This window comes from Somniosus microcephalus, chromosome 8, assembly GCF_052327205.1.
Source record: "Somniosus microcephalus isolate GS21.2 chromosome 8, FLI_Smic_1.0, whole genome shotgun sequence".
Classification (NCBI taxonomy): domain Eukaryota; kingdom Metazoa; phylum Chordata; class Chondrichthyes; order Squaliformes; family Somniosidae; genus Somniosus; species Somniosus microcephalus.
The window spans coordinates 143,587,177-143,610,440 of record NC_140994.1 but is presented as its reverse complement, the minus strand read 5'-3'; the positions used below and the strand labels follow the sequence as shown (position 1 = coordinate 143,610,440).

Sequence of the window (23,264 nt, the reverse complement as noted above, 5' to 3'; positions counted from 1 at the left end):
GGAACAGTAGGGCTAACTAGCACAATGAACCAAAAATGATCAACATTGTTTTGGACAGGCCCAGTGGGAGGTAATACGTGGCATGTACTGTGTATAGGTCTGCTACTGTTTAACAAGGCACCTGATCTTTTATTTTTGTGTGGGGTTTTATTAAACCCTGCAGGACATAGGAAGTACTGTCTGGGATTAAGGTCGCAACTGGATAAACTGTTTAATATTGTGGACTGAATCATATTACCTCAAGTCACTGCTATGATATTGTATCTACAGAATGAGCGCCTCAGCAAAACTATACTGCCATAGAGATCCCTTCCCCAACAAAAGCCTGTGACAGTTTGATTCTTCCCCCGCATCTTCATCCAAAATGAAGGGCTCTTGAAAACTCTTTTTATTATATACAAGACTTAAAGCATCATGGATAGAAGAATCTATAGCCGATATAGCAGACATGTATACATTTAAAGTGAAAATCAAACTTTAAGATTTCCATCATATTCCTACCACCCATATTTTTTTAAATTACAACAATCGCTAATAAGCAAGACTCCAAACTGCATTCCTAGACACTTCACAGGCAAAGATATTTATACTATTGTGCCAAATAGTTCTCAAGGGAACAAGGGCATTAGTTGCACTGCAGAGAATTTCAATTTAAATTTATTAAAATGCTACACAATATTCTCAAAAAAGACAAAACAAAATAACATACCACTAACTATATGGTTACACTTTATCAAAAAAGTTGTATGTTTTTTATGTTTTATTACACAAATAATCGGACACTACAGAATTCCATCTTATTTCTTGGTGATCAGACAACTGTTTTAATCTTTATATTTAAGTGCTAATTTTGCCCCTAGTTATCTCAAAAAGTGGCAACTGTATGGTTTGATAGCCCTCTAGTACCGCTCAAGTGCAATTCTTCAGCTGCAGACAGTGAATAACAATCTATCGACTATGTGGGACATCAGAGTCAAGCTTGATCCTGTCCTATTGAATATCCCCAACACACGTGATTTTTTTTTTTGTAAGTCACAAGATAGTGATCAAGAGTGGAAACCTTGCCTGACTTTGCCCCTCCCTAACTCAGGGACACTAAGACCAGCCAGCCTAGATCTGCTAATTCAGTGCAGCTCAGTGATTGAACCTGGAATCTTCCTGGACTGTATGGCTCAGCATCACTCCAGAAAGTACACATCATAAAGCCACATATGACAAGGCCAATATGCAGACCTTATGTAAGCTGGTTTTGCAGTCTACTCTGAAGAAAATATGAAATCCTAATTTAGTTTTGGACACAGCGCAAACATGTTACTGCAGCTGTTGGATGGCCTCCAAAAATACTATAAAAGAAAAAGAAAATGTTTAAACTTTTTAACGGTTTATTTCAAAAAATCAGAGGAAGGTGTTAAAATATATGCTTAATATATATGATAAATCATTCATTCATAGCATGCAAGTTTATTTTAAATAAAAAGGAGGGGTTGCATAAAAGAGAATTGTATTACAAATACAAGAATTTCAGCGAGCATCACTATAACAAAATATGGTCACCATGCAAGATGAGTCAAGTGATTCAGAATCTACTGGCACATTTCCAGAAATAAGTATACTGTTATTTTTGAGTGATATTTATTTATCACCACTCTGCAACATACTGACTTCAGGAATTATTTTTCAACCTTAGATGCAATTTGTTTTGCTGCAGTACTAAATATACATAGCCAGAAATGCTGCTGTGTGAACAAGAATAGGATTTGTTTTTGTTTACCGTCCACTTCTATCCATTTATAGCATATTTTCAAAGGACATGAATACAATATCATACATTGAAAGTCTTGCACGTCGCATGCACATCCCATATAGGTAACACACTCACTATTTCTGTTGCACCTCACTTTTGATTTCACTTGCCTATCATTGAGTCAATGGTAGTTTGGTTCCCATTCTCCTGCATCCCCTTCCCAACAAGGCTGCTAGACCCTGCTCCCCACCCCCACAATACTGCCAGAATCTCGCAACCCCAAATACTGTTAGACTTTGGTCCCCTAGTACTCCAAAATCCCTTTCCCAATCCTGCTGGACCCCAGGACCCTCACCCCAATCCTGGAACCCCATCTCAGTGGTCACATGCCCATATATTGCTTTGTCAATGCTCTCTTATCTCAGAGCTGCCCCAATGCTCCCTGAACCCAGGACTCCTCTCCCAATAATCCCAGAACCTCCATCTGCACTGTTCCCTTACAAAATACAACTAGATCTTAAGACCCCTTTCCAGTACAACTGGACCCTGGCCCTCTTCCTAGTGTTCGCAAGTCACAGACTCACCCCCAGTGCTGGTAAGTCAGTGTTCCCTAATAATACTACTGTCATAACATCCTTGTTCTTGTTCCATCCAACATGAACAATGCCATAGTAGATCTACTACTTACTAACAGAAAATATAATCAAACTTTGTTTGCTATTTCATTGATAACCAGCACCTTAAATAGCACCCAAGACTTTTTGATTCAGAAAGTTTCAACTCATTACAGTAAAATTATATATAGGAAGAAGTCTGTTTTCCTACACACTGGCAACAGATTGTGCAAATTTCAAATTGTGGAAAGAAAAAAATTGACCAAACAGTGTTTTAAGTTAAGAACTGTTGGAAAATGGGAGGGGGAATACATAGTCTGTAGCATTATCAGTTGAATTTCAGAACAGTGCTGCAATTCCACATTGCTGGTTTCCAAGAGATTGCTGCAAACTTTGTACATCAACAAAGGAAAGTGTTGTGCAGCACACAGACAATTCCCCACAGTGAGAGAGAGAAAGAAAACTGATGTGCAAATCATCCTGCATGCTCTGGTATACTAAGCAGCACACTGAAGGTTAGCAAAGGCAGAGAACTCAAGAGGCAGTCGCTTGCTCACACTCCCGATTGGAAAATGGTGTATGCAAAAGAAACCTAAAAAGGAATAATATAAATGAATGGAAAAGAAAAGCAGCATATTGGAGCACGAGCATGTCTTCCCAGCCTGTTGAGCCCCTAGTCTCGCTTTTACTACTATAGAGAAGCACCATGCCTTCTGAGAAAGGAGAGGAAAAAAACACAAATTCTCATCATGCTGGTGTTGCATGTCTACTAGAACCAGGCCAAAAAACAGCATCAGAAGTTTGGGAGCAAGTTATTTGCCTGCTCTCTTGACTACAGCCTAATGAGGGGTTGGGGGGGGGGGGGGTGTGGAGGAGGTGGTAAATTGGAGGAATTTCATACCATTTAAAAATAAGAGAATAAAAAATCACCCATGTTTAACAAAAAAGAAATCCCTTGAGCTTTGCACGATAAACCTTGTTATGATGTTATTATATATGTAAAAACCATCACTGATTAGCTACAAAAGTACTACTCAAAATGCCAAATTTGCTTACTAACTAACAGGAGAAGAAAGGTGAGCATGGCTGTGCTCTTAAGATACAGAACAATCTTTCAGGGGTCTCACAGTAGCACCAACAAATGGTTTGCAGGCATGTTAACGACACTGTGCCTAATATGGTAGAAAGGAAAACGCTGACAAAAAACATAAGGTGGGGTCAGTATAGCCATATAAATGATAACAGTTTTTCTAATTTGTCCATTTCCAGCTTGAATCTAAAGGGACCAGGCAAACTATTTTCAATCATGCACTAGTCCGATAATGCTTCTGAAGTATCTTAAAGCTGCACAACTCCCATTTATATATTTATTTCAGGAAATATCAGTAGTACGAGTACTTGGAAAATACCACAGCATACATTGGAGATAAACAAGAATCTAAAAGTCACTATATTTCTTTACGTACTAATATATCATACCTGTGCTTCCCACAAACAAGAATGCCTAACTTCATTGTTACAGTTTGGGCTGTTGCACAACACTCTTTACTCAGTGCAAAAGGCAGCTTTCAGAAGAAGACCTGGAGCGCTTATGACCAGAAACTTAACCTTATACGTATAGTGAATGTGATGCAGCTTTCCTCGCAGCTAACAATCTACCCTTTTATTTAATGTTGGGATATACTGGAAGCAATACAGGATGCACATGGAATACTCCTCATCTCTGCAAGAGGCAGGAAAACACCACACAGATAGACCAAATATTTCATGCTACAATTACAAATTGTTTATTACAAAAAAGAAATGTACACAGCAGGTAAATCAGCAGATAAAATTAGCAATGGTTTTGATTGGTACATTAAACACTTTTTTTATGCCAACATAAATAATTATGAGATACTTAGTCCTTTAAATGAGCTTTCACATAAATGCATGCCTTCGTGTTCATGGAGATCTGACTTGTCGCTGTGACCTGGAAATATGCGTTAAACTGAAGAACTGGCCAACAGCTTCCTGTATTTATCACAGCTGAAAGAGGCCTCAGAGCACAGAACTGTCCATTAAGACAGCTTCAAAGGCACAAGGGAACATACTGAGCATGGCAGCATTAATTGAATAATGGTTCACACTTCATTGAGGCATTGCATATCTAATTAGTGCTTTGATGATTTATAAACAAAAATATAAATGGAAAATGTTGGAGCATCTGTGGAGAGAGGAAGGTAGGGTTAACGTTTCAGGTGTTCCGATGAAAGGTCATCAACCTGAAACATTAACCTGATTCTCTCCACAGATGCTGCCTGGTCTGCTGAGTGCTTCCAGCATTTTCTACTTTCTTTAGATTGCCAGTATCTGTAGTACTGTATCTTGATTTTTCAGTTATAAACAGATTTGTAGGCAAAAATATTCTGCACCCGACTGATTTGAAAATCAGAACACCTAGTCTGTGTCCTTCAGAGTTTACTTTTTAGATTGCACAACCATTAAGGATAATGATGTCTGCAAGCTCTCATTCTTTAATGCTTGGCAGGTTGAAACCTACAAAATAAAATCACTGTTACCTTCCAAAGATTTGATTAGCTATAGTTCATAAGCCATTGGGTCATTTAGAAGTCCACATTCAGGACAGAATTATTGTTGCCTCAGACAGGGTACCAAAGTCACCCTCGGTGTCCCTAGTACGATAGCAAAATACTGCAGATGTTGGAAATCCGAAATAACAACAGAAAATGCTGGAAAAACTCAGCAGGTCAGGCAACATCCGTGGAGAGAAATTTGAGTTGACGTTTCGGGTCGAACCCTTCTTCAAAACTGGAAAGAAAAGAAACTAGATCGAAGGCAGAGCTGCGATCGGACAAAAGAATAAAAGAAACAAAAGAAGTAAAAGAGATTAGAAGCTAGACGAGATGGTAATAGGCTGGGATTAGGTGTAAAGTGTACTGGCAGGGCAAAAGATAGCTGCCAGGTGTGAGAGAGAAACAAAAGGAAAGGGGGGGCGGGGGGAAAGGAGTGGAACAATTACAAGAAAAAATGAAATGGGGGCCGAGCTTATGATCTGAAATTGTTGAACTCGATATTGAGTCCGGAAGGCTGCAGAGTGCGTAATCGGAAGATGAGGTGCTGTTCCTCGAGGTTACGTTGAGCTTCCGTGGAACAATACAAGAGGTCGAGGACGGTGAGGTCCAAGGGGAAATGGGGCGGTGAATTAAAATGACAGGCGACCGGAAGCTCGGGGTCACCCTTACGGACTGAACGGAGGTGTTCCGCAAAGCGGTCACCCAATCTGCGTTTGGTCTCCCCAATGTAGAGGAGACCGCATCGTGAGCAGCGAATACAGTATACTAGATTGCGAGAAGTACAAGTAAATCGCTGTTTCACCTGGAAGGGGTGTTTGGGAAGGGGGGAGGTATAGGGGCAGGTGTTACATCTCCTCCGCTTGCACGGGAAGGTGCCAGGCAAAGGGGAAGGGCTGTTTGGGGTGATAGAGGAGTGGACTAGGGTGTCTCGGAGGGAGCGGTCCCTGCGGAATGCTGAAAGGGGAGGGGAGGGGAAGATACGTTTGGTGGTGGGATCACTTTGGAGGTAGCAGAAATGCCGGAGGATGATCCGTTGAATGTGGAGGCTGGTGGGGTGAAAGGTGAGGACAAGGGGAACCCTATCGTGGTTCCGGGAGGGAGGGGCAGGGGTGAGGGCAGGGCATGGGTGAGGGCAGAAGTGCGGGAGATAGAACTGACACGGTCGAGGGCAGTGTCAACCACGGTAGAGGTGAATCCTCGGTTGCGGAAAAAGGAAGACATGTCTGAAGCACTGGTGTGGAAGGTGGCATCGTCGGAGCAGATACGGCGGAGACGGAGAAACTGGGAGAATGGAATAGAGTCCTTACAGGAAGCGGGGTGGGAGGAAGCGTAGTCCAGGTAGCTGTGGGAGTCAGTGGGCTTGTAGTGAATATTGGTCGATAACCTATCCCCAGAGATGGAGACGGAGAAGTCAAGGAAGGGAAGGGAAGAGTCAGAGATGGACCATGTGAAGGTGAGGGAAGGGTGGAAACAGCGATTTACTTGTACTTCTCGCAATCTAGTATACTGTATTCGCTGCTCACGATGCGGTCTCCTCTACATTGGGGAGACCAAACGCAGATTGGGTGACCGCTTTGCGGAACACCTCCGTTCAGTCCGTAAGGGTGAACCTGAGCTTCCGGTCGCCTGTCATTTTAATTCACCGCTCCATTCCCACTCGGACCTCACCGTCCTTGGCCTCTTGTATTGTTCCACGGAAGCTCAACGTAACCTCGAGGAACAGCACCTCATCTTCCGATTAGGCACTCTGCAGCCTTCCGGACTCAATATCGAGTTCAACAATTTCAGATCATAAGCTCGGCCCCCATTTCATTTTTTCTTGTAATTGTTCCACTCCTTTCCCCCCCCCCCCCCTTTCCTTTTGTTTCTCTCACACCTGGCAGCTATCTTTTGCCCTGCCAGTACACTTTACACCTAATCCCAGCCTATTACCATCTCGTCTAGCTTCTAATCTCTTTTACTTCTTTTGTTTCTTTTATTCTTTTGTCCGATCGCAGCCCTGCCTTCGATCTAGTTTCTTTTCTTTCCAGTTTTGAAGAAGGGTCCAACCCGAAACGTCAACTCAAATTTCTCTCCACAGATGTTGCCTGACCTGCTGAGTTTTTCCAGCATTTTCTGTTGTTATTTCGGTGTCCCTAGATTTGGAGTGCAAGTCCCTCTCCCAGGGACACTGAAGGTGACTGCGGTACCACATCATCGTCCTATCTGAGACTAGCTCAATCAACACAAACCAGTTATCAAACCTGGGAATTTTCTGGTCTGTATGACGCAGTACCAATCACACCAACTGTTTACCTACTGGGCTATCTGAAGAATCTACAAACTATTTTTTGTGTGATTTCCCCCCCCTTATTTTAATGATTACGAATGAAAAAGTTTACTTTTGCACCTTCAATCGACCTTCGCATGCACCACTCATGCTGGCACGTGAGCTCTTCTCCAGATTCACCAATATCTGGAGCACCAGATGCTCCTGTTCTTACAATCTACAAAACTATATCAACAGCAAAAGAAATAGCTTGTTCAATTAGATCACTGCAGTAGGTGATAAAGAAGTTTCAACCAAATTATACAGCTATTTTTAAAAATGAAGCCACAGAACACTGCAAAAGAGAAGCTGTATTATTTTGTTGCATCATTTAATTTACAGTTGATTATGCATTTTGTCATAGTTTGATTTACAGAGCATATGCATTTCACTGTTTATGGTATCCTGATCAACTGAAAAAATGTCTACTAACTTTACATAAAAAACACCACCTAATAAATTACTTTTTAAGTCCTGTCTGTCCTTCTGCTATCTACCCCTCCAATCCTTGAATATAGCCATGGTATGCCAGGACAGATTAATGTAATGAAGCATCATTTTCTTAGTATAGCTACAATGATGTAATCATCTCTCTGAATAGAATATTCCCAATTGGAGTGCAGCCAAGGAGAGGACAAGTACATCAACTTCATATTATGTTTCGTAACATTTGTTGCAACCCTATATCCCTCTACATGTTCTGCAGCTTTCATTAACTCCCTACTTTGTTTAAGTTTTTTTCTCCCCACACTTCTACTTCCCATCCCCAATTAATCTGGAGAGTGGGGTATTTCCAGGGAAAGTATCAACTGGGCATTGATCAACCCATCAGGAAGAGGGACACATAAGCACACCCTTCCTCCCTCCCAGCTTCTTTCCTCCATAAATACTAATTGAACTTCCAACCAAACGTTCCTCTTTAAAAAGTCTAACAAGGAGAGTACTTCAATCCAGATTGGGATAACAACTATAAACCAATAATGCATGCAACCATTACAAAGATCAGCCACAAAAGCAGTGGTTAGAGGTTGTATAAATCATTCAAAGTCAAAATACTATGAGAATCAAATATACAGGCATCCAAGTGGTGCTGTAACAGTTGTGCTATTTTTGTAGTGCAAGATATGTTACTTTATTTTTGTGCACAATTTTGAATTGTGCTATTTGCACTACCATTTAATGTTCAAAAATACATGATGGGACTATAAACAGAAATATATATAAGTTAGTACTTCATATATTTTGAGATAAATTATTAAAAAGCTTTTTTTTTTTTTTTAAATCACTTATGAAATTTAATGAAACATTTTCATTTGACAAGTTCATTTTCCTAAAGACAGGGGACAGACACTGGCAGAATATATATCCTCACAGTCACATGGGATTAAACTTGAACAGCTGGCAGCTTACAACACAAAAAAATGCAGCTTTTCCTCAGAACACTTACTTCTTTATTCACGTCAGTTTCAGTGTTCATTATTTATGGACACACAATGTTGCATCCTTAGTTTCCAGTGTGCTCATTCTTTAGACAGGAACTAAGACTAAGAGGAAGCCTCTGGTCATGTCTATTTAAATATAGACTATATTTGGAATTCCTATTGTTTGTGTATTCAAAGGTATGCAAATAATCTATAAGGCATATAAAAATAAAATGTACCTAGTTCATGTTGGAAAACCAAAAAAAAGACTACAGCTGCCTTGATCATTTTCCTTTTAAGTCGTCTATTGTATTCAAAGGCTGGAGCTGGAACATACTTCCTAAAACTGATAAACACTCTAAAAAGTCACTAGACCAAGCAGGATATACTCAAATAATACCAATCAAAAGGTATCAATTAAGAGTATGTAATCACATTTTAGCATTTCAACCAACATGATTTTACCTAGAATCCCAAAGCATTAGAATTTTTTTGTCCTCATCAAAGCATTGGAACGCTTTACACTTTGTAAATCCAGCACAGCTAGACGCAGAGGAATCCTCTACTATTCCTCAAAAATGGATATCAACTCCAAGCTCAGAAAAAACCTGATCCTGTCCGAATATCCCACTTTCCCATCCCCACACCAGCCATCCTGTAAGCAACATTGCCAATTAGTATCAAATTATGGACAATTTTGTACTTCAGGTCCACACCCACATTGTATTAAAACTACCCAAAAACTCATTTCACATAGCAGTTCTTAGAATCATAGAATGATACAGCACAGGAGGCCATTCAGCCCATCATGCCTGTGCCAGCTCTTTGAACGTGCGATCCAATTAGTCCCATTGCCCCACTCTTTCCCCACAGCCCTACAAAATTTTCCCCTTCAAGTATTTATCCAATTCCCTTTTGAAAGTTATTATTGAATCTGCTTTCACCACCCTTTCAGGCAGCGAGTTCCAGATCACAACTCGCTGCGTAAATTTTTCATACCGTCTGATTCTTTTGCCAATTACCTTAAATCTGTGTCCTCTTGTTTATCAACCCTTCAGCCACTGGAAACAGTTTCTCCTTATTTACTCTATCAAAACCCTTCACGATTTTGAACACCTCTATCAAATCTCCTCTTAACCTTCTCTGCTCTAAGGAGAACAATCCCAGCTTCTCCAGTCTCTCCACGTAACTGAAGTCCCTCATCCCTGGTACCATTCTAGTAAATCTCTTCTGCACCCTCTCCAAGGCCTTAACATCCTTCCTAAAGTGTGGTGCCCAGAATTGAGATAGAGGAAACATTCATACCCTCAGTCTCAATGTGAATCCAGATTCTAGGTTGACAGAACAGTCTAACACACTACACCACTAAGTTCCACATACAGGATGCTTTATTGAAGTATATTTTTAAGGGTGGACATGTGTAACTTCCCCAGAAGGCTTCATAGACAAACATCTATCTCTACTTCAATATCTGCAAGCCGTTCACGTACTAATTCCCCTTTCATTCTTACATTTCACAACATGTTGTGAGATAATAGAGAAGATATAGCTTCCTTTATGTCAGCTCTTAAGATAAATCTCAATACTACTTCTAGCCTAATCAACTGGTACAACCATGACACATTGTGCACAACTGGGAACCAATGATCTGTTCCTTTTAACCATAACACATGTTAGCAGAGAAAAAGGTCTAAACTTGAGATAAGGAATTGATATAATTCTGTACATTCCAGAACAACACACTCCTATTCTAAAATAGTAATAAATCTCAGGGTTGAGATGACATTATTTCAACTGCTTGTAATATTACTGCCAATTAAATATTATTTCTCCACCCCCTCTTCTCCTATAGGCCTTGACCCCCCACCAGGGTAGAACCTCACTCAAGTGGCCATTTTTCATTTGTAAGCTCAGACCATAAGTACTGGCAGTTCAACAGTATTAGGCATCACAGCCAAGCCCACTCTCAATTTCAAATAACATATACACACACATTTTTCAGCAATTAGGAACTGGAACCATGGCAGTATTTTTATTCCCCTCCCCCCCACAATTTCTAGTCAAGGAGGCCCATTGTAATGCCCAAAGTGCTACTGCAGCTAGAATCATCTAACTCACCAAAGACAAGGAATTGAACTGGTAACATTTAATCTTATGGCTTAGTACTACACTGGGTAGTACCCTCATCTCCACTGGACAGTTTCCCCATGATCCCCACTGACTTCAGTTTTACTAGGATTCCTTGGTGCCACACTCAGTTGAATGCTGCCTTGATATCAAGGGCAGTCACTCTAACCTCACCTCTGGAATCCACCTCGTATGTCAATGATTGGGCCATGGCTGTAATGAGGTCTGGAGCTCAATGGTCCTGCCAGAACCCAAAACTGAGTATCAGTGAGCAATTTATTGTGAGTAACGATCATCCACTTGGCACTTCTGGCTGAAGATGGTTACAAATGCTTCAGTCTTGTCTTTGAATTCACGTGCTGAGCTCCACCATCATTAGGGCCGCGATTTCCCCAACCTTGGCAGGTCTGTGGCGGGTCCCGAACTCACTGCTGGCTCCAGACCACCGTCCAAAATGATTTTCCCCGATTGGGCTTGTTAAGCCCACCCAGCACATTTGCCAGCCAATTGAAGGAAGAGGGTCTGATGACGTATCATCAGCTGGTTTCCTTAAAGGGACCATGTGCAAATTTAGTTTGACAGTTGTGCTATCAGTGCTCTACAGCATTGAGGTGCTGCAAACATTGACAAGCACTGCATATGATTATGGAGGGAGTCACAGTACGCAGGGAGGTTCTCTTCCCTTCCAATGGGCAGAAGAGGCCTCCACAGGAGACCAACGCAGCCTGGTTGCACAAAATGTAACTGCAAAGCCACACTCAACCTCATCCTGCTGTGCCACTCATCACATCCCCATCACTCAGCCTTCCCTACCCTACTCCTGCACATCCTTACTCACACCAACTTACCTTGCACCTCCACCCATCCCTCTCTATCTACATTATCACTTCCCCATCTCACTAGCCACCCTTCACACTCACCCTAGTCCGAGCTTATCAACTACAACACACAAGTGTAGGCACTTGGGTGTTTTATGCAATGTTCATGTAAAGTTTCTGTTAATGTGGTGTCAAACATTGAAAGCTTTATTTTCAACACTTTGCATTCTTGGACAGATCTGTGTGCATCTTTGGAAGTGACTTAGTGAGTTGCAGTGAATGGTGAGACATAATGGTACCCCTCCCCCAAAATGGTCATGAGTATGAAAAGAATGACTTGGGCATTGTAGGGATGCTTTGTGTTGTTGGTGTGGGGTGGTGCCAACCTGGCACATCATGTGGCAGCTAGGGTGTACAGTGTCAAGTGAAGTAAATCTGGCTATGGCGAGGCCATCACTGGCGTCCCGGGCAGCAATGTGGTCGGGTGCTGATGCCCTGTGCAGCATCAGTTGATTGCGGAGAAGGTTGAAGGTTGGTGTTGTCGTTGGTGCTGCTGGTGTTGGGGCTGATCATGGTGGGATTCTGAGGACCAAGGTGAGATAGTTTCAAGGGCACAGATGCTAATGTAATAGATGACAGGTGAACTTGAGATGACAGAAGCGATCTGTCAATGGTGAGAGAGGTTGTTCCAATGAGATGACACTGGATAGACAGTTTACTCCAAACACTTGCAACCTGCATAAAGCTCAATCTGTCTTCCAAATGCAGTAAGCAACAGCTTCTGAGCTTGGAAAGTGAACAGCTGTGAGATGGGAGCTTTTATAGCATATTTGCAGCTATCAAGTAATGAGATGATTCCATGGTGACAACTCCCGACCTGCTTACCTGACATGATCCTCGAGCAGCATGGACCCCGTGGGCAACCTCGTAAAATGTAACGGTGAGCTCAAAATACTTCTTAATGGGCTGTCAACAAGGTCATAATGACCTTAATTGCCTCCCCGCCGCTGCATGTCGGGTCTGTTCAGCGCTGCCAGACCCGACATCTGGGAATGACTCATGGTGGCGGGTTGACAGTGGGGTCCCGAACCGCTGTCAAAACATTTTTTTCCCCACCCAACCCGCCACCGAACGTGCCCGCTGACCCCCCCGAAAAATTCCCCCCTTAGGATGGGATATTCATGGAGCCTACTCATCTCATTACTTAATTGTCCACCACCATTCACAATTGGATATAGCAGGGCTGCAGAGCTTTGACCAGATCAGTTGGTTGAGAGATCGCTTAGCTCTGTCTATAGCATGCTGCTTTTGCTGTTTAGTATCCATGTAGTCCTGTGCTGTAGCTTGAACTGGTTGGGAGCTCATTTTCAGGTATGCCTGGTGCTGTTCCAAGCATGCTCTTCTGCACTCCTCACTGAAACAGGTTGGTCATCTGGCTTGATGGTGATGGAGGACTGAGGGGTATGCCAGGCCATGAAGCTACAAATTGTGATGGTATACAATTCTGCTGCTGCTAATGGACAACAGCACCTCATGGATGTCCAGTTTTGAGCTGCTAGATCTGTTCTTAATCTATCCAATTTAACACGGTGATAGTGCCGCACCACACAACGGAGAGTGTCCTCAGTGTGAAGACAGGACTTGGTCTCTACAAAGACAGTGTGGTGGTCACTCCTACCAATACCGTCATGGACGGATGCATCTGCGACAGATAGATTGGTGCGTTCGTAGGTTATTCCCTTGTGTTGGTTCTCTCACCACTTGCCACAAGCCCAGTCTGGCAGTTATGTTGTTCAGGACTCGGCCTACAGTGGTACTACCAAGCCACTGTTGGTGATGGACATTGAAGTTCCCCCACTCAGAGTACATGGTGTCCTTGCTATCCTCAGTTCTTCCTCCAAGTACTGAGGAAGAGCAGTAAGTGGTAACCAGCAGGAGGTTTTCTTGACCAAGTTTGACCTGAAGCCATGAGGTCTAGAGTCAACATTAAGGACTCGCAAGGTGACCTTCCTCTAACAGTTTACCACTGTGCCGACACTTCTGGTGGGCATGTGCTGCCGGTGGGGCAGGACATATCCAGGTATGGTGATGGGAGTTGTCTGGGACGTTGGCTAATAGGTGAGTATGACTATGTCAGGCTGTTGCTTGACTAGTGTGTGGGACAACTCTCCCAACTTTGGCACCAATCCACAGATATTAGTGAGGAGGACTTTGCAGGGTCAACTGGGCTGGCTGTGCCTTTGTTGTGTCCTGATTTAATGCCTAGGTCTTAGCCAAGTGGTGCGTCCAGTTTACTTTTTCTTTCCTTTCTAGTGATTTGATACACCTAAGTGGCTTCCTAGGCCACTTCAGAGGGCAGTTTAAGAGTCAACCACATGGGTGTTGGGCTAGAGTCACATATAGGCCAGACAGACAGAGTAAGGACGGCAGATTTCCTTCTCCAAAGGACATTAATGAACCAGTTGGGTTTTTATGACAATCCGACAACTTCATAGTCACTTTTACTGGTACCAGCTTTTTATTTCCAAATTTTACTTAATAAATTTTAATTACTTACAGAACATTATATTTTCTTCCGTTTGCCTTATACTGTACTATACACATCTTCTGTTAAGGAGACCTGGTGTAAAGCCTCTGTAAATCCTGCTATACACCAACCAAGAGATGTGCAAGATTGGGAATTAACGGCCCTCTAATTTCCCCCCTCCCTGTCATGAAATACCTAGCCTCTTCTCAGCAGCACAGCTGAAACTAGGAACTCTCCTCTTGGCTCAGAAATAATGCAAGGCGCAGGGAAATTTGAAAAAGGGAGCAGACTTTTAAAAAGATACGATAGGAGATCTGGGTTTCCTAATTTTCATTCCATTTTAGGAGATTGAGAAAATATTACTTACATTCTACCAACACCTTCATACATGCGTGCTTCTTCTGGCATTGTAGATATCTCTCCATCTGTTAAATGAGCATGTTTCTTGGTCCTGTTTAATTGTTCAATCTGCAAATCGGCAAGTTTCACCTTCTGTTGTGTATCAAGCACCTTGGTCTGCAATTCAGCAAAAGCCTGAGGAAAGTACACAGAAAAGTAATTTAAAGTATGACTATAACTGGCTTTAAAGTCAATATCAACATTATGTATTAGCATTACAGTTTATAAAGATATTATCTTGTTTTAGACATATAATTTTCTTGTCATCAACTTCTGATTATTGCTCTATAAACCTGCAGTAGTCATGTCAAAAACACCTTTACAACTTCTCAGTATCACATGGCACTGCTCTGTGCTTTCAGTTTTTCACAGAAATCTACAAGGAATTGGGCATGATGCCAAGGATCAATAGTTTTCTTTTCACAAATCTCTAGAAAGCAACCCAAATTACTTGAAGCACATCTAGGAGGGTGTATTCTTACTTTCTGATGGAAGGCAAGCCCCCACTCCCCCTTCAATTTAATCTATCAAAAGTCCTAGAGTTCAAGAGAGGAAGGCAGGGGCCTAATCTCTTTTCATCTGGCATTCAAACTGAAATACAGTATATAAGTCAATGGATCCAACCAGCTGACCAACGTCCTACCAAAGACAATGCCCCTGCAGTTAAAATAGCCTAGTGACACAAACAATGGCCACAAGGACAAGCTACCAAAGGTGGATCACCACTCCTGGGAGGGATCAACATCTCCAGAAGAGGAAGAGGAAAAGCTGACAAGAAAATAAATTATGATTTTTAGAAGAAGCCATAAAACATACAAGAGTTGACTAACTTGGGTTATAAAAAAATACATTTACTACTTAGGAGAGAATAGAAGTGACTAGAACAGCTATAGATATAATTTAGTTTGGATTTTCAATTCACATTCATTTAAAAGGATGTACAGTACTTGCTTAAACAGTTTAATATCTAAGTTTACAATGGTCACCTGAACTGCAAAATTATAGGCTTGAAATAACTCCGCTATTTCTTATTGTTCATAAAATATGCAGTTTTAAGTGATGAGATTACTTTATTCAGCTTTTTTGCTCAATCAGTAGTTGTTTGTGCTAATAAATGGTGGCATTTATATGCCATAACCAACTGTTGTGACTTCATTATTGCAGCTGTAATCTAATCCAGTCAGTGGACAGAAATTTGACATCTATTATGATTTTGCGGTCGGCGGAGTAACTGCGGATTACATCGCCGGCATCCGAATGGATTACGAACTGACCTGATGGGGACCCTCCCTCGAGAACTTGCTGGCAAATGCTGCGCAGTAGAGAGCAGCGTAGTGACCCAGGCCCACGGATCCCAGGGCGCACCGTGTGCGGAAGCATACCTGGGATCACGTGGTATTGTATTCCACCACAATCTGTAACCTCATGACCTGGCATATCCCTCATTCTACCATTACCATGAAGCCAGGGGACCAACCCTGGTTCAATGAAGAGTGTAGAAGAGCATGCCAGGAGCAGCACCAGGCGTACCTAAAAATGAGGTACCAACCTGGGGAAGCTGCAACACAGGACTACATGCATGCTAAACAGCGGAAGCAGCATGCTATAGACAGGGCTAAGCGATCCCACAATCAACGGATCAGATCAAAGCTCTGCAGTCCTGCCACATCCAGTCGTGAATGGTGGTGGACAATTAAACAACTAACGGGAGGAGGAGGTTCCATAAACATCCCCAATGATAGCATTCAATCCCTCCACCACAGGTGTACCATGGCAGCAGTGTGTACCATCTACAAGATGCACTGCAGCAACTCGCCAAGAGTTCTTCGGCAGCACCTCCCAAACCCATGACTTCTACCACCTAGAAGGACAAGGGCAGCAGGCGCATGGCAACACCACCACCTCCAAGTTCCCCTCCAAGTTACACACCATCTTGACTTGGAAGTATATTGCCGTTCCTTCATCGTCACTGGGTCAAAATCCTGGCACTCCCTCCCTAACAGCACTGTGGGAGTTCCATCACCACAAGGACTGCAGTGGTTCAAGGCGGCGGCTCACCACCACCTTCTCAAGGGCAATTAGGGATGAGCAATAAATGCTGGCCTTGCCAGTAATGCCCACATCCCATGAACAAATTTGAAAACAATTTACAACATAGCTGTTTATGCACATTAAGTCCCGGAAGGCTCTAGTAATAAGGGTTTTTTTTTCCCCTTTCCTCCACTTTCTGCACAGATTTATAGATGCAAAAAAAATAAGTAAAACCTTCAATGTAGCAACCACTTCCTCCAAACTTTTCATGGAAAAAATCCTAAAATGTTTCCATTTCCAGCCTCATATAGCTTTTAAAATTACTTGGATTTGTCAGGAGGTATCCCCTTACGCTATGCAAACAGGCAATTAGCCCAACTCTGCGCCAGCAATAAGGATTTCCCCATCAGTGCAGATCATGTCAAGTCGGAACTTGACAGATCGTAAGTTTGGGATTTAGCGCATACGGAAATCCTGAACTTGCGGTCTATTTCAAAGGAGAGTACGCCGTCATTCTGACCGCAAAATCCGGGCCATATTGTTTATTCTACCTGTGCATCACCTAACTGAATCTTAAATTACTCACTGCATGCTACAGTTCACTTGATGGGTTCCCCTGCCATTGAAGTTAATATCCACCCCCTCCATCACTGGCACTCTGTGGCTTCAGTACATACAATCTATGGCATGCACTTCAGCAACTCGCCATGGTTTCTTTGACAGAACCCCCTCCCCAGCAACCTCTACCACCGAGAGGGGCAAATGCAGCAATGGGAACACCATAGAATGGTTACAGCATAGGAGGCCGTCAGGGCAGCACGGTGGCATAGTGGTTAGCACTGTTGCCTCACAGCGCCAAAGACCCGGGTTCGAATCCGGCCTCGGGCGACTGTCTGTGTGGAGTTTGCACATTCTCCCCGTGTTTGCGTGGGTTTTCTCCGGGTGCTCCGGTTTCCTCCCACAGTCCAAAGATGTGCGGGTTAGGTTGATTGGCTATGATAAATTGACCCTTAGTGTTAGGGGGATTAAATACGTGGGGTTACAGGGATAGGGTGGGAAATGTGTTGGTGTAGGGGTTACGGGGATCGGGTGGGATATGTGTCAGTGCAGGCTCGATGGGCCGAAATGGCCTCTATCTGCATTGTGGGGTTTCTGTGATTCTGTGATTCGGCCTGTTGAGCCCATGCCGGCTCTCTGCAAGAGCACTTCAGCTAGTCCCACTCGCCCGCCCTTTCCCCGTAGCCCTACAAATTCCCTTTTGAAAGCCACAATTGAATTTGCCTCCACCACCCTCTAAGGCAGTGCATTCCAGACCCTAACCACTCGCTGCGTAACAAGTTATTCCTCATGTCGCCTTTGGTTCTTCTGCCAATCACTTTAGGTCTGTTTCCTCTAGTTCTCGACCCATCACCTCCAAGTCACACACCATCCTAACTTCGACACATATCACTGTTCCTTCATCATCACTGGGTTAATATCCTGGAATTTCCGATCTCACACCATTGTAGATGCGCCATCACCATAGTTCAAGGGGAAAGACCACCAACCTCTCAAGGCAACTAATCTTTAGAAGTGAGTTACTTAGGAACATAGGAACAGGAGTAGGTCAATTAGCCCCTTGGGCCATTCCACCATTCAATGAGATCATGGTCGATCTGCGACCTAACTCCAACAATTGACCTAGCATCAATTACCGTTTGTGAAAGAGTTCCAAACTTCTACTTTGTGTGTAGAAGTGTTTCCTAATTTCACTCCTGAAAGGTCTGGCTCTAATTTTTAGACTATGCCCCTTAGTCCTAGACTCCCCAACCAACGGAAATAGTTTCTCTCTATCTACCCTATCTGTTCCCATTAATATCTTGAAAACTTCGATCAAATCACCCCTTAACCTTCTAAATTTTAGGGAATAGAACCCTAATTTGTGTAATCTCGCCTCACAATTTAACCCTTGGAGTCCGGGTATCATTCTGGTAAACCTACATTGTACTCCCTCCAAGGCCAATATATCCTTCCTAAGGTGTGGTGCCCAGAACTGCTCACAGTACTCCAGGTGTGGTCTAACCAGGGTTTTGTATAGCTGTAGCATAACTTCTACCCCCTTGCATTCTGGTCCTCTAGATATAAAAGCCAGCATTCCATTAGCCTTTTAGATTATTTTCTGTGCCTGTTCATGACATTTTAATGATCTATGTACCTGGACCCCCACCCCAACAAAAGTCTTTTTGGACCTCCACTGTTTTTAGCTTTTCACCATTTAGAAAGTACTCTGCCCTATCCACTTCGTGTCCAAAGTGGATGAATCACATTTGCCTACATTGAAATCCATTTGCCACAATTTTGCCCATTTACTTAATCTATCGATGTCCCTTTGTAATTTTATGCTTTCATCTGCACTGCCGCCTAGCTTTGTGTCATTGGCAAATTTGGATATGTGACTTTCTATATCATCATCTAAGTCATCAATAAATACTGTGAACAGTTGAGGGCCGAACACAGATCCCTGCCGGACACCACTAGTCACATCCTGCCATTTGAGTACCTACCCATTATCTCTACTTGGTCTCCTGCCACTCAGCCAATTTCCTACCCAGGTCAATAATTTGCCTTCAATTCCATGGGCTTCAACCTTAATTAACAGTCTCTTATGATTTTAAAAACCTAAATGAGCATTAAGAGCATGAAATAAACATGGAGGGAAAAATACCATGATGAATATCTTCCCTTAATCTAGGAGATAAAAATAAATTGTGAATGCTGAAAGAAAGAAAAACTGTAAATATTAAGAGGTCAATCAGCATTAGCAAGAACACGTGAAGGGTGCCACCCAAAATGATCTGTATTTCTCTTTCAGGCTTGCTGTGCACTTCCAGCATTTTGTTTTTAAATAATATTTACATGTAAAAATAAACGTTTTGTCAACAGCTACGCTCTGCCATAAAAATGAAGTTATCCCCATCCCACCGGAACTGAACTATAATTTTTGCCAGAACATGGCAAAACCTTGTAAACGTAAACGCTTAGAAATACCTCCTTCCTGGAATGTCAGAAATGCTATTACTGCTGTGTATTTATTATACAACACATACAGTATTTCAATTCGACAACGTGAAGAAGTGCTCACTTGTAGCCGGGCCTGCATCACCTCCAAGCTTTTAATGCCCGCCGAACACGGAACAATTATATTTTTAAAAAACGCTCCCTGACTCGTGCTTTCTACTCTTGGGAACTTAAAGCTGGCGATCAATCATCAAAAGAACACAAAAGCGCGAAGCTCTAAGCCTCCACCGCCTCTCTGTACCTTCTTCAGCTCCAGGTCCACGGGGGCAGCCATGTTCAGAGGGCGTGAGCATGCGCAGCTCGCACCTTCTCCAGTGCCCTTCTTTCCTCTTCAAGCCAAACACTTCCAGCGACAGAATGGGAAGAAAACGACCGCAGCAGCTCAATGCCACTTGACTCAATATTGACAATAGTTTTTTTTTTAAGCCTTTATTGTGGTGTTCATTCTTTTCTCGTCAACACACAACTACGCTTGAAGTAGGAAGATTCCCACGTTCAGTTACTGATCTAGACTGAGTAGGGTGGCTTCAACTGAGGCAGTGTTCGTGGCCCCGCAAATGCCTTCAGAACCTCTGAGCTCTGGAGGGGAGAAGAGTAAGCAGTCTAGTGGCCCCTGGGCGTGGATGTTCTGCTTGCTTATAGGAACAGGCTCGATTGTGAGGTCCCTACAGTTGAATAGCCTGTTAACACTTACCGTTTAGGCTTATCCAAAAAGAATGGGCCACTCACACTTCTGTCTTATAATATTCCTATGAAGGGCCTTGGGACGTTTTACTACGTTAAAGACGCTATATAAATACAAGTTGTTGTTGAATGTGCCACTCCGGTTAAATAAATGGGGTTATTCTCCCTGTGTCTGCGTGGGTTTCCTCCGGGTGCTCCGGTTTCCTCCCACAGTCCAAAGATGTGCGGGTTAGGTTGATTTGACTATGATAAATTGACCCTTAGTGTTAGGGGATTAAATACGTGGGGTTACGGGGATAGGGTGGGATATGTGTCGGTGCAGGCTCGATGGGCCGAAATGGCCTCTATCTGCACTGTGGGGATTCTGTGTCTGTATGCCATTGACACCCCAGTTCTAACATCTCTACCACTTCTTTCAACTCCAGAATTACTTCATGCTGCAAGATTGTATGTCAGAGCTGAAGACATGAATGAGCCAACATTTCCTCCAATTAAACACTGGGAAGACTGAAGCCAGCATATTTGGCCCTCACCAAAATAGCATAACTTTGCTACTGATCCCATCTTTGTCCCTTGCTTAGGCTGCACCAGACAGTCTGTAACCTCAATGTCCTACTTAACACAGAACTGCGCTTCAAACCCCAATCCTAGTCACCACCAAGACAACAGCAATATTGCCTGCCTTACTCCCAGAACACTTTATGACATTTTTGTCAGCTCCATAATCTATTCCCCAGCCTCTCAAGCTTCACCCTCCACAGATTCCAGCTCGTCCAAAATTCCACAGGCTGCATCCTGTCCTACACTAGTTCCTATTTATCTTTCACTCCAATCCTTGCTGACCTACACTGGCTCCCTATCCCAGAATACATCAATTTCAAATTCCCCCTCTGCGTCCCAACTCTTTCCACATCCTTACCCCTATACTATCTCTGTGATTTCCTCCACTTTAATGCAATTTATTCTCTCACATCTGGCCTCATGTGATCCCCCCCACAACAACAACTAAAACAACTTTCATTTATGTAGCGCTTTTAACATAGTAAAACATCCTAAGGCATTTCGCAGGAGTGTTATCAAACAAAATTTGACACCAAGCCACGTTAGGAGATATTAGGGCCGGTGACCAAAAGCTTAGTCAAAGAGGTAGGTTTTAAGGAGCATCTTAAAGGAGGAGAGTGAAGTAGAGAAGCGGAGAGGCTTAGGGAGGGAATTACCAAGCCTAGGGCCCAGGCAGCTGAAGGCACTGCCACCAATGGTGGAGCAATTAAAATTGGGGAGACCAGAATTGGAGGAGCGCAGAGATCTTGGAGGGTTGTAGTGCTGGAGGAGGCTACAGAGACGGGGAGGGGCAAGGCCATGGAGGGATTTGAAAACAAGGATGTGATAATTTTAAAATCAAGGCATTGCTGGACTGGGAGCCAATGTAGGTCAGTGAGCACAGGGGTAATGAGTTAACGGGTCTTGGTGCGAGTTAGGATACGGGCAACAGAGTTTTGGATGAGTTCAAGTTTATGGAGGGTGGAAGATGGGAGACCAGCCAGGAGTGTGTTGGAATAGTCAACTCTAGAGGTAACAAAGGCATGGATGAGGGTTTCAGCAGCAGATGAGCTGAGGCAAGGGTGGAGATGGCCGATGTTACGGAGGTGGAAATGAGCAGTCTTCCTGATGGAGCGGATATGTGGTCAGAAACTCATCTCAGGGTCAAATATGACGCCAAAATTGTGAACGGTCTGGTTCAACCTCAGACAGTGACTGGGGGAGGGATGGAGTTGGTGGCTAGGGAACGGAGTTGGTGGCAAGGACCAAAGACAATGTCTTCGGTCTTCCCAATATTTAGTTGGAGGAATTTTCTGCTCATCCAGGACTGGATGTCGGACAAGGAGTGTGACAAATCAGAGACAATTGAGGGGTCGAGAGAGGTAGTGGTGAGGTAGAGCTGAGTGTCGTCAGTGTACAAGTGGAGCCTGACATTGTATTTTCGAATGATGTCATTGAGGGACAGCATGTAGTTGAGAAATAGGAGGGGGTCAAGGATAGATCCTTGGGGGACTCCAGAGGTAATGGTGCGGGAGCGGGAAGAGAAGCCATTGTAGGTGATTCTCTGGCTATGACTGGATAGATAAGAATGGAACCAGGCAAGGGCAGTCTCACCCAGCTAGATGACTGAGGAGTGGCGTTGGAGGAAGATGGTGTGGTCAAGCGTGTCGAAGGCTGCAGACAGGTCAAGAAGGATGAGGAGGGATAGTTTACCATGATCACAGTCACATAGGATGTCATTTGTGACTTTACTAAGGGCCATTTCAGTGCTGTGGCAAGGGCGGAAACCTGATTGGAGCAATTCAAACATGGAGTCTCTGGGAAAATGGGCACGGATTTGGATGGCGATGTGTTCCAGGACTTTGGCGAGGAAAGGGAGGTTGGAGATGGAGTGGTAGTGTGCAAGGAAATAAGGGTCAAGTTTGGATTTTTTGAGGAGGGGGCTGATGATGGCACATTTGAAGGGGAGGGGGACAGTACCCAAGGAGAGGGAACTATTAATGATATTTGTTAGCATGGGGCCCAAAAAGGGAAGTTGAGTGGTCAGCAGTTTGGTGAGAATAGGTTCGAGGGAGCAGGAGGTTGGTCTCATGGACAAGATGAGCTTGGAGAGGGTATGGGAAAAGACAGAAGGGAAATTAGAGAAATATGCAAGTTCAGGGCTAGGGCAGGGGAGGAACCTTAGGGGAAGTTTGGCTTGTTGGGCTAGGGGAAGGAAGGGAGGCAGCTGAATAGATAGTCTCAATCTTAGTGATAAAGATGTCCATTAGCTCCTCACACTTGTTGTTGGTGAGGGTGGAGGAGGCAAGGGAAAGGGCTCTATTCCATCATCAGTGGCAGAACTATCAATGGAGCTACCTTTCTAAACTCCACCTACTCTCTGCCCACCATTAAACAACATCTCAAAACCTAATCTAT

General features: G+C 43.4%; 1 protein-coding gene across 4 annotated transcripts in view; it reads right to left on the bottom strand.

Annotated features, from left to right (window-relative positions):
• Positions 1-19,971, bottom strand: part of pfdn1 (prefoldin subunit 1) — a 105,103-nt gene extending 85,132 nt beyond the window's left edge. For 2 of the 4 annotated variants that reach the window (XM_085995202.1, XM_085995203.1), the window contains exons 1-2: positions 19,864-19,971; positions 14,503-14,669 (exon numbers count right to left, since the gene is read on the bottom strand). In XM_085995202.1, the coding sequence (XP_085851328.1) occupies positions 14,503-14,669; positions 19,864-19,896 (200 nt within the window). In that variant the 5' untranslated portion in view covers positions 19,897-19,971. Of the gene's footprint in view, positions 1-14,502; positions 14,670-19,686; positions 19,840-19,863 lie in introns of those variants that run through there. The other 2 variants (XM_085995204.1, XM_085995205.1) reach the window with 2 other exon arrangements.
• Between the last annotated feature and the right edge of the window lie 3,293 nt (positions 19,972-23,264).